This window comes from Nomascus leucogenys, chromosome 5 (assembly GCF_006542625.1).
Source record: "Nomascus leucogenys isolate Asia chromosome 5, Asia_NLE_v1, whole genome shotgun sequence".
Taxonomy (NCBI): Eukaryota; Metazoa; Chordata; class Mammalia; order Primates; family Hylobatidae; genus Nomascus; species Nomascus leucogenys.
Window position 1 is genome coordinate 34565801 of NC_044385.1, and position 12314 is coordinate 34578114.

The 12314-nt window shown below is 37.3% G+C and overlaps 1 protein-coding gene across 1 annotated transcript in view; it reads right to left on the reverse strand.

The window, feature by feature from the left end:
* The window catches only part of USP24 (ubiquitin specific peptidase 24), a 148356-nt gene that overhangs the window by 24721 nt on the left and 111321 nt on the right, over nt 1-12314 (reverse strand). The window contains exons 43-54 of the mRNA XM_030812898.1: nt 10471-10590; nt 9710-9835; nt 8637-8735; nt 7355-7437; nt 6823-6964; nt 6479-6598; nt 5838-6058; nt 5387-5511; nt 4145-4286; nt 2829-2979; nt 1743-1838; nt 949-1052 (exon numbers count right to left, since the gene is read on the reverse strand). Of these exons, the coding sequence (XP_030668758.1) occupies nt 949-1052; nt 1743-1838; nt 2829-2979; nt 4145-4286; nt 5387-5511; nt 5838-6058; nt 6479-6598; nt 6823-6964; nt 7355-7437; nt 8637-8735; nt 9710-9835; nt 10471-10590 (1529 nt within the window). The remainder of the gene's footprint in view (nt 1-948; nt 1053-1742; nt 1839-2828; nt 2980-4144; nt 4287-5386; nt 5512-5837; nt 6059-6478; nt 6599-6822; nt 6965-7354; nt 7438-8636; nt 8736-9709; nt 9836-10470; nt 10591-12314) is intronic.

Consider the following 12314-nt stretch of genomic DNA (forward strand, 5'->3'; position numbering starts at 1 on the left):
TCCGCCTCAAAAAACCAAAAAAACCCATAAAACCAATGAATAAGATACAGTCAATGTCTATAAAGTTTCTAAGGCAGAGGTCCCCAACCCCTGGGCCACGGACTAGTACTGGTCTGGGACCTGCTAGGAACAGGGCCACACAGCAGGAGGTAAGTGATGTGCCAGTGAGCATTACAGCCTGAGCTCCACTTCCTGTCAGATCAGTGGCAGCATTAGATTCTCACAGGAGCATGAACCCTATTGTGAACTGCACATGTGAGGGATCTAGGCTGTGCATTCCCTATGAGAATCTAATTGTCCCCCCAACCCTCCCTTTTGTGGAAAAATTGTCTTCCACGAAACCAGTCCCTGTTGCTAAAAATATTGGAGACTGTTGTTCTAAGGCATTAGTCTGTTCAAAAACTTCCTGTTCAAAAACCTTTCATGATCTCCCACTGAACACAGCCCAAACTCCCTGCTCTGGTACTAAGGGCACTTGGTGAGTTCTAAACCTAACATTCAGCCTCAGCTCCAGGAATCTCTCCCACGTCCTACTAAAACACAATTAGTCACTCATGGTTCCCTAGGCCAAGTCTTGTCTGTTACTCAGGCTTTCCTTTCTGCCTAAAATGAGCCCTCTGTGTTTCTCTGTTTTGCCTTTTGAAACCCTCTGAGAACATCAGTGTCTTAAAGCCTACTCTAATCTCCTTATCTGGATATGATTTTGCCCAATTCCAAGACGTACAGAATTTATGCCTTGGTATAAATTCTCTTTTTAGGTATTTCTCTTTTGTTTGATCTATTCTTTCCATTAGATTAGAAGTTTCTAAAAGCTAGAGACCATGTGGTAGTCCTCTGAATAAAATTAGGTAGCTACTTTCACAATATTTTAAAATTATAAATTCAACTTCAATTGAATTCACCAGTGCCCTCTGTCACACCAGATTATCAAAACATATCACTTCTCACCTGAGTTTCTTCTTTGTCCGTAGATAAGTTTGAAAAAGGAATTGAATAGCAAGCTGTAAGCTCACCTTTGCCATGCAAGGATAATATGGATGCTTTAATTTAGTCTAAGAGAGGGAAACATGAAAGAGGATATTTTTCACAGAAGTTTTATAGATTATTACACATTGTTATGAACTAAATTATGATACACACACAATATATGAATATGATATACACACATGATAAAGTTAAATACTAATTAGAATCTTGCCAGTTCATTATAAAAAAAGTTCCATTTAAATTTTAAAAAAGGTTAAGAAAAGACATCTTCTTCATTTCTTTTATGAAATCCTCTCAGAATAGTTGTTAGACCACAGGATGTTATCAAGAGACTAAGAATGTTGTTTTCCCTTATTGGCAAATTATAATCATGGTACTCAAGGAAAAGTAGTTCAAAGTTAATCTTTAGTCTTATAATATTTTATTACAAATTAGGAATCTCCACAAAGCCCAGTATCCATTGACATGAGCCCACAGTTATAGCTATTCTAAGATTCTCTTTTACAAATCTAAACAAGGGCACTTTAGAAAGCCAGTATGTGGGAAACTCACATCTCCCCACCATCTACATTATACATTCAGAATGCTGCCTGCATTTTAATATTACCCAATACGGGCTACATTTACGGGAAAACCTTTTTGCGTCTAATCTGAATGCTAACTACTGAGATTGAGGATGAATCACTGAATGCTTTAGCTAAAACATATTTAATTGTAACCCTTTCTTATTTCTAACAATCCAATTAGTTACTTACAGCATTCAACGAAGCTAAAGACAAAACAAAACTGAAATAATCACTACTGTACACATCTCTATTCTTCATAAACTTGAGGTTCTCATCTCTCACCATCTACAAAAGAAGATTAATAATTATTTTTATGAAATGGAAAAATATTCAATATGTGAAGGAAATTTCTAATGATATGTAAAAATATAGGTAAAAAGCACTTATAAAAAGTGAATTATAATTTATAATTCCCCTTTCTCAAGTTTTGAACTTTTAAAAGAGGAGAGAGAAAACCTTCCTTTGACATGTAAGATGTTATATGAACTATTATTCATTAAACCATACCCTTTTGGGAAATTCAGGTAAACTGCCATGTGAAGGACAAATGAATTCTAACTTGGTATTTTAGGTAGAAGGGGACGAACAGAGCTCTCCCAAGCACAACCAACTCCATGCTTCCTTTGTGTCAGATGGCTTAATTCTCTTTCTTTCTTAATGTAAGACTTGATATTTTTCTCAAATTCTCTTGTTCTAGCTACTGAGCTTTTGATTAGCATATAAAGTCTGGACTGAGTAGACAGTTCTGAATTTAGATCCTTGCCCTGTGACACTGGCACATACTTCTTCTTTTCTGAACCTGTTTTTCCATCCAAAAAATGAGAATAAAACCTGATACTGCACAATAATCTTTTACAAATTAAAGATTTGCTTAAAGCACGTAGCACATAGTAGGTGTTCAATAAATAATGGCCAATCATTCTTATTGGTCCTACTCAAAGGTTATGAACCTTAACTTGTTTTTCTCTCCAGACAAAATAAGTTTATTTCAGCAACACGATTTCTTTACTGCCCACTCCCCACAACTCTGTTTATTTGTGACATCTCACACTCACACAGGTCAGTGATTGTGCCTGCCCATCCTGAATGTGTATTCATACTTGTGTCTTAGCACTCCATGGCTCTAGCTCTATGGCCCCCACTGTGGCATGGCATAAAAGGTTCATGAGACAAGTGTGTAAGATGATGTAGCACCAGTGGTACGACTGGACCTACTGGATACATTTTGATGTCCACGTGGATATTCCCCCTTAGAATTTTTTATATGGTTCTTACCTGGTATATTCGAGCAGGCATTTTCTCCACAAACAGTCCTTTCTTCTCGCCTTTTTTAACCAGCTTGGTAAGAATAGACAGCCGGTCATTGTTAGGCCTATGGGGCCGAGGAGATGACTGAGGTGAAATTTCTGGTGAAGATGGAGCTGACCTAAGAGACAGAATCAGAAAACTCTGTCTAGTATAAAGTGGCTATTTTTTCAGTAGATACTAAGACTTGCCAAATTCACATAAACAGGGTATTAGACTATTTGATTATTATACATGTATCAAAACATAAAACTGTACCACATGAATATATACAATCATAATGTATCAATTAAGACATTAAAAATGCAACACTTTCTAATTAGTTGGGAGAACTGATTGACATTATAGAAGATAAAATAGTGCAGGGCAAATTTAACACCAATTTTTACTTAAGTGGCATATGAGATTTAACATTTAGTAAGCACAAAATGAATTCTTCCTACATATTATTGTGAGGTATCTTTCCCAGCCATTAAAAAGCAGTGAAATAAACTTATCTTAGAGCCACACATCAAAGTCTTGTAAGAACAAAGTACTGAACCAAGTTTTCAAATTTAATAAAACACATATAGTCATATTTCTCACATGAAAAAGTAAACACTTTCCTGACCCAATATATGAAAAGGCAAATTCACTGACGACAGGACCTTTAAAAAACAACAACATTCTGACAGTGTTGGCATAGTACTATGTTTTGGACAAAAAGTGTATTCAACAAATGCTGCTAATATTAAAAAAAAAAAAACAAGTCCAGGTGTGGTGACTTATGCCTATAATCCCAGCACTTTGGGAGGCCTAGGTGGGAGGATTGCTTGAGCCCAGGAGTTCCAGACCAGCCTGGGCAACATTGGGAGAACTCATCTTTACAAAAAACAGACAAACCAAATATCTGGGCCTGGTGCCCCTCGCCTGTGGTCCCAGCTATTCAGGAGGCTGAGGTGGAAGGTTCGCTTTAGCCTGGGAGGTCGAGGCTGCACTGAGCTATGATCATGCCACCGCATTCCAGCCTGGGTGACAGAGTGAGACCACTCTGTCTCAAAAAAACAAAAAACAAAACACTTCAATTTTAGAATGAAATAACTTACGTGCATGTTTCTAAATATGTAACAACTTCTTGCCAAGAAAATAACCAGGAAGCAATAAGGGATTTATTTTCTTTTTGGAATTCTTTTTAGAATTTCTCTGCAGCTTAGCTAATTATCTTTAAAATCTCAAGTAGTACATTGTCACAGACCACATCATCACCACAGAAATCACACAGCAAATTAGATGGAAGAGACACTTACAGAGAGAGATCCTCAGCTTCCTGCCGTACAACACTGACTCGACTTTTCTTTGGTAATACTGGGGAGTTCTGATCAGACACCCTTTGGTAGAAAAGCATATAGGCATTCCAGTATCTTCGGCGCACATCAGTGTACGGGTTTGCTTTATAACAAGACATTAAGAAAGACATCTGTAAATAAAAGTTTTTCTTGTCTTGACAATCTAAAACAAAGGGCCCATTATTCCAGCAAGTAGTTAACTACTCCCTAAATTTGTAAAATGCAAAGTATAAGTGAAATGTGAATGTCTTTAGAGTACTGCTTAGCATGGAAGTCAGGATACTTCAGTTCTGGGCCTAAGCTGGATCTCTCACTTGGAAGTGATATAGGCAGGGGCAAGGAATAAGGGAGCAGTATGGTATTGGAGTATGAGAAAGAAGGTAAGTATCCTAGGGAGGTCTAAATGTAAGCAAATAGCAAGTGACATTTAAAAATATGTTCTGTGGCACAAGATGGGATAACTGGCCTCACTTAATCATTTCTGCCAAGATTGGCCAAAATCTAGGTAAATTCTGACAATACTATATCCAACTCTTAAAGGTTACCACCATAAGATGTATAACTATAATGGCATGGTATCAAAATCTAATACAGTGAATCCAATACAGCTAAAAATTTAGAAATACCACTAGAAGATTTCAAACTCAGGTTTCTGAAGTGCTAAGGTCTCCGCCAAAATAGCTTTTTATCAAATAGCAAGTTCTGATTGGGCTGTACTTCTCCTCATACTCTTTCTTCCTGGGAGTGCGGGTTGTGGAGGGAAAGACTGCTTTGCCACACTTCATAATAAATATGGTTTTAAAAACACAGGTGCTAGAAATGTCTTCTCTAATTAGTCACACCTCTATATAAGTGAAAAGGAAATCTGAAAATTTTAATGGATAACTACTTCCAAAACTATTTTAAAGGTTCATTTTCAGTATTCATTAGTTTCTCTTTGATGCTCATTTCATCCTTTTAACTTACTCCCAGCTCCCCTACCTATCCCTCAAGGCAGTTGTAAGAAATTATTTAAAAACAATTTTACAAACAGCTTAAACATTTTCACTTTGGTTATTAAAGAGCTTGCTCATGGTTCTATTGCTAGAATAGTAGTACAATAAAAATAACAAAATCTGTTATGTTTTTATATAAAGAATACTATTAATTTTTATAGAAAACTATAAAAAAACTAATGGAAAATATCCATTTGTAAATACTTACTTTGATCATAAACTTTTGGTCTATATTCTCCTCCAAAGCATTCATACTCCAGGGTCTCATCATTTAGGTCAAATTCTTCTATAACTGTGTCATTAAATTTATACCACTTTCCTTTTCCACACCCTCTAGAGCCCAGAGATCAAACATTATAAGGTTAAAAAAATCAACCTCCTCATCCTTAGCATTGATCTCTATGTATTGTCTACAAATAAAGCAGGTGATTACCATTTGAAAATATCTAAGAAATACGTAGCAACAATTATGTCAATTTCTAAAACAACTTTTCAAATTGAAGGGGTAAAACCAGTTGCACTAAGCTTTAAAACTTCAAAATGAAACACAGTCAAGAACAATGCCAAAGTGTCTCTGCACCACAGCGGTGAGTATGGATGATAACGGAGAGCGGGGGGGGGGCAGAAAGTGAGTAAGTGCTGCCTCAGGAAACCCTTACCGCCTGTCCTTAATGAAGGAATAGTAGTGGCCTGCGTGTGCCTGCCCACTGTGTACGATGACACCGACAAGTTCATAGTTTTCTGTGAGGGCAACCTTTTTTCGTGGGGATCCTCCACCTCCCTGATCCATACTTCGCCCATTTTCCCCAACTTCAGAAGAAGAATCTTGGCGAGCCATTCCTGAAACTGTGTAAGGCTCCATGTTTAGCATCCAGGGAAACTACGTAAAAGCAAAAAGACCATATTAACGTTGATTACTAACATATACAGCAGTACCCAGTTAAGTGAGATCCAAATAAGAGGATGTGTTTTCCTAGTTTAAGCTAGGAACACCTACCTCTCCAGTTCAAGTATAAAATCTCAGAAATGCTAAGTCTGGGAACGTCTAAAGTAGCCTCTGGTTTGAGCCCTAAGGAAGGTATTTTCCTTCATAGTCATCACTAGGATGCCTTCTAGAAATGAGGGCTACTGTTTCCAGATCTGCCTATTTCAGTAGCAGCAGCTGCCTAAGATAAGGGGCTCTTCATAATGCTGAGACTACAGCTTTAACATGGTAGACGGAATACGAAAATAGAAAAAGGAAAAAAAAGAAGTGAGGAAATGAATGGTTGTGAAAAATTTCAGGAATTAAAAAAGTTACCCTTATTTGTTCATCATATTTAATGGAGCGTCCGCTTTCCCAGTCAAATCCAAATCTCATTAGGTGAATTACCAAGACGCTAGGTAAAGATTTAATACAGGTCCTTTTTACTGTTATTCTCTAAAAACAAAAAGGAAAAAGAGCAAATATGAATGATCTCCATGGAGAAAATAAAACAGCACAGTTAATTAATGCGAAGGCCTTTCTGATCCATGTGAAAACAAGTAATGACACAATCTAATGGAAATAACAGTAGGAGCTTAATACTGATTTCATATAAAGCAAAGACACACTGTGCAAATAACAAATTAATCTTGTTTTTTTAAAAAGGGCAAACATAATACCTTTTCTTTACACTTTTCACAGTAGTATGCATTACTTCCCTCTAGAACTTCTCCTCTAACAAATTGGTCCAAAGAAATTTCCAAACTCTGACAAGAAGTCACTCCTAGATTGAGAGCCATGAAAGCTTCTTCACGCTCATATCTGATTAGGAAATAACAGAAAACCCACAATCAACAACGGAATTTAAAACTCTTCAATTATCATAATACCTAAGCTTGAACACAGAACTACATTTTTAATCTGGGAGTCCCTCGATATTTTAAAAGTCTATTACTAAGTTAAAATGCCACTTTGTGACAATTTAGAATTGCTTAAAATTATGAACTTCAATGAATATTTTCTTAAGCCCACAAAGAAATTTTTTCTACTTCTGGAAGTAGAAACCAAAGAAATTTAAGTCACTAAATACTTATAGATCTATTGAGAGGGACAGAGTTCTAAGTCTCTTAACAAATGCAAAATTCACAACGTACTAGACAAATCACTTCAAAAGGATGATCATTTTTCTGTGTCAGTGCTATCTTCACTCACCTGTGAGGACAGTCTTTACAGATCTTCTGATCAGAGTAGATGCCCTGAAATGTATTCTTAAAAATTTGGTCTCTCCCCATTTTCTGTTGGAATGAAGTTACAATTTTAAGTTATGCCGCCCGAACTTATGAGTATACAGAATTTTATTAACACATTGCAATTTAAGGACCAAAACAAAACGCGTCATTCTGGTAGTGTCAGCTGCGATGAATGGAGGCTAAACCCATTATTGACCCATCAGAGTGATGCAGACGATCAGAAGAGGAGGAGGAGGAGGGATGGGTCAGGTAGAGCTGATGACAAGAGAGTGTTCTCCAGGCTGATTCCGAATCCTTCTCCCTGTGCTACAAGGACCAAGTTAGGGGCAACTCTAGGCAATCTTTTCTTTTTTCTTGTGGATAGAATGCCATCAATTTGCAAGTTACTTTTAAAAATGGAAGAATTGTGCCTACTGATGAGAGGCCAATGCTAGCAGTGACAGCGGGATCTGAGAGGGCAATACCATTTAGGAAGTCTGCCACATGGCTTACACGGTAGAGGTAGAGAGCTTTGGGTTTCAACAGCACCACGAGTAACTTTTTAATCTGGCTCCTTTCTCCCCTTTGCCAGAGCATTCTCTGTTCTGCACAGGGCCGTCAGCTCACCAGTGACTGCAGCACTCTTCTGAGGCCAGATTATTTCAGTAGACACACAGAAAGAATATGTAGGTAGGAATGGTTATTATTATGTAGTAGAGATTAAGAGTTACATACTTTATTGAGCGTTAGATGAATTAAGAAAATATACAATTCTAGGCCAGGCACGGTACCTCACGCCTGTAATCCCAGCACTTTGGGAGGCTGAGGTGGGTGAATCATTGGAGGCCAGGAGTTTGAGACCAGCCTGGCCAACATGGTGAAACCCAATCTCTGCCAAAAAATACAAAAATTAGCCAGGCGTGGTGGTGCACACCTGTGATCCCAGCTACTCGGGAGGCTGAGGTGCAAGAATCTCTTGTACCTGGAAGGTAGAAGTTGCAGTGAGCTGAGATTGTGCCACTGCACTCCACTCTGGGTGACACAGCGAGACTCTGTCTCAAAAAAAAGAAAAGAAAAAAAAGAGAAAATATACAATTCTATTGAACTGTGTTATGTTTTGATGTTTAAACACAGAATGCATTATAGTTCTTATGTTAATCAATTTCTGATTTGTCAGTTTCATAGTAACCCCAAATTCTAAGACACTATTCTCATACTATAATTACAGTTTGAGGGAGTTAGAGGGAAAGTAAAACTTTTATTACCTTGAGATATTCATCCATCTGATCAATGAGACTAGTAAAGAATTCATATGCATCCTGCTGTTCTCTCACATAAAGTTCTTTATTCCACATCTTGAAAATCTATATAAAAAAAATTAAATGTTTTTAAAGGAAAAGTAGCAATTTCTGAATGTGGTAGAAAGGGAACATGAAAAAGCACTTAAATGCTTCTAAAAACCAGGTTCCCTGTTAGGATGTGGACATTTCTAGTGAAGTGAGACTAGCTTGTATTCAGCCATCCACCCTTTTTCCTAGTCCCCCTACAATCATAACAAGTCTCTGAAATCAGAAGTGGGTACCAGGTAAGATCTAGGCCATGGAACAGAGAATTTCTCTCTTAGAAACTGATCAACCTATGGGGAAAAACACAAGGTGATCCTCCAATACGTGAAACACTGTAAGGCAATGTTTAAAAATAGTGTTCTTGGCCGGGTGTGGTGTCTCACGGCTGTAATCCCAGCACTCTGGGAGGCCGAGGCGGGCGGATCACCTGAGGTTGGGTTGGGAGTTCAATACCAGCCTGACCAACGCGGAGAAACCCCATCTCTACTAAAAATACAAAATTACCCGGGCATGGGGGTGCATGCCTGTAATTCCAGCCACTCGGGAGGCTGAGGCAGGAGAATCGCTTGAACCCAGGAGGTGGAGGTTGCGGTGAGCCAAGATCGTGCCATTCCACTCCAGCCTGGGCAACAAGAGCGAAACTCCGTCTCAAAAAAAAAAAAAGTGTTCTTTATTTAAAGACATTAGTGAAATAGGCACAGGGTCATGGGAACGATATGAACAAATATTTCAAAGAGCTAAAATAAGAATCATGAAAAATATTCAAAATAATTAAGATGAGCAAATTCCTAGGAATTGAATGACTATTCTCAATATTCTAATGATTTGAAACCAAGTACCAATTTCAACAATGGTATACCAAATCCTTTTACAGTTTCTTGGCAAGAGATTAAAGTTAATAAAAACAAAAAACCATTACCATTAGAGAAAGAATGTAGCCAAACTCCAAATATTTAACATCTTTAAATCTCAAGAGTTACTGGGTGAAATACCTTCCAAAAATTCTCAGGTACATAATACTGCAGCTTGCTTTCCATTAAATGCCCAAAGAGAGACTGCACTTGGTAAAACACGCTATCATCTGGATTGTCTGTGTCATCATCCACTGAAAGTAATGACTGCACAGAAAAGAAACATATCAAGCTTGAAATATTTAAAATGCTTCACAGGAAACTCTGACATATGTACATGTTAGTACTCACATTGCTTTTTTAGAATGTTATGTATGTTTGGACATGGCTCTAATGCTGCAGATATTTAACTTTAATAATTCCTAGCTGGTGTAATTATGAACAAATCATGTCCTTAAGCTCTGATTATGAAAAACTGGTCTAGTAATACCAGGATCTCTACAGGAAATAAGTGTAGCCCAGTACACATGGAATACTTTCAAAACCACTGACTACTATAAGCTACTACCATATTATTGTAAAGTGCTCATGGTAGACCCTATATATTTCTAAAATACTAAAACTGTCAGTAACTTTATGGAATATAATTTAAAAACAACTTTGGAGTTCAAAAATCACATTAGGTCAAGACCATCTGTAATACAAGCAGCTTATTACAACAGAGGCTTTATAGAAATGTGTGATTATACACAACATATCTTTACACATTTCAGGAGCTACTAAAGAATCGCAAGTTATGTCTCATTTTAGGAAATCCCAAAAGCAATAAAAAACTATAAAACAATTTTCAAGTAACGCACGTATTATCTATCACACCAAAAAGGACAGAAAAAGGACATCACCTCAGGGAGCCCAGGTTGCATATACAGCTGCTGGAAGACTGCATTCATATAACAAGTTGCACCACCATTCCTCAGCCCCACAAACCCTGAACTGGACCTGCTATCCACTGGGGGAAGGTACTGGAAAAGAGAGGAATAGAAACAGCAGAGGAGGAGAATGAGCATCTCTGCCACAGACACATTTACACTATAGCTATGCGGGAGATATATTCACAGATTTACCCATCCAGCATGTTATGAAAGCTATGCTGGCAAAACCTTTGTTCATGAAGTACTTCTGCAGATGCTGATATAATTATCAAATACTGCTATCTCAATGTTGCTTTTTCATTCATAAAATACCTGGCAGATAGGTGTATATTTGTTTATTTATGTAGTTACTTGATTATCATTCAACAAATATTGATTAAATACCCTTCTATATGCCAGGCACTGTGCATGGGATATAAGAGAGAACAGAAACGTGCATGGCCCCTGATCTCAAGGCGCTTACAGTCTATTAGGGTAAAGAGGCATAATCAAGCAAATGTCCTACTATATATTCACGAATTAAGGTAGTACTCTGAAAAAAAGGAATGTGAATCTAGGAAGTGATTACCATGAAGGATCCTGACCAATCTGGATGGCAAAAAAAGGCTCATATTGTAATTCCTTTTAGAGAAGGAAACATTCTTCTATTAAACTTCTTCCAGTAAACATATAATTAAATAGTGACTATCCTAACATTTTACTTACAGTTGTTTTGAAATAACATAGACCCCAGTACAGAGCTTTTCTGGATAGAAATGATCCAGAAAAAGCACAGTGGATCAAGTTCAACATGGCACTTCTCCAAGTGGAAAAGGATACTGTAATTTTACACTCTGAAATGCTATTACAGCAAGATCTTGGTTCTCATGCCATGACCAGAATCATGTTATCTGCACATGTCAAGTATCTGCATCCATGTAATAACCAACTAGCAGACAAAAATGTGTAGGTCTTCTAGATCTCAAGGAATTGCTAAGTATTACCTACTCTTCATTAACATCAGACATATACTTAGAGCGGGATTATTTCTAAGACCTAATTAACACCGAAATTTATTTGTAGTCCAAAGCATAGATTTAAAAAAAAAAACTGGTTTAAAACAGTGCTAAAAATATAAATATTTATCTAACACAGATATTGCCTCCATTATGCTGATATAATTTTTGATGTAAGGAAAAATATAAAAAGTTCATTTAAATCTGATTAAATAAATGCATATAAAGTAACACATAACATAACCTATAAACTAAAGCATTATAAACCATTTTGATCAATCAAAACCATTTCCAACTTATGAGAGCCCACATTTCTAAGTCTTTGCCAAGTGCTACTCCCTCTAGTTAGGACATCTGTCCCCACTTCCTTTCCTACCTAACCTCTATGTTCTGTAACACTTAACTCAGGCATCCAAAGGGTAAGTCTGACTTTCTGTGATGTTAGAGAACACAAACGGCAGCTTTGAAAACATCTTCCCATTTCTGGTCTGTATTCCAGTGGACCTGCAATATACTTCCCTCTCACAGATCCCAACATACACTAAGCTATTTCATGTCTCCACAGCTTTGTTCATATTCTTCTCATTACTGGAATGGAATGACCTTCCCACCTTGCTTCACCTGGTTCACTAGTTTTTATGGCCCTATTTTAAGTTTCATCTCCTCTAAGAAGCCTTCTGAGATACCAACAGCTGGTGGTGAAGTGCCTCTCTGTGTTAGTAGAGCATTGAGGACATACCTCTATCTCATGTTGTATCACATTACATTGAAACTATCTGCTTATGGGCCTGTCTCTTTCACTATACACTGACCTTCTTG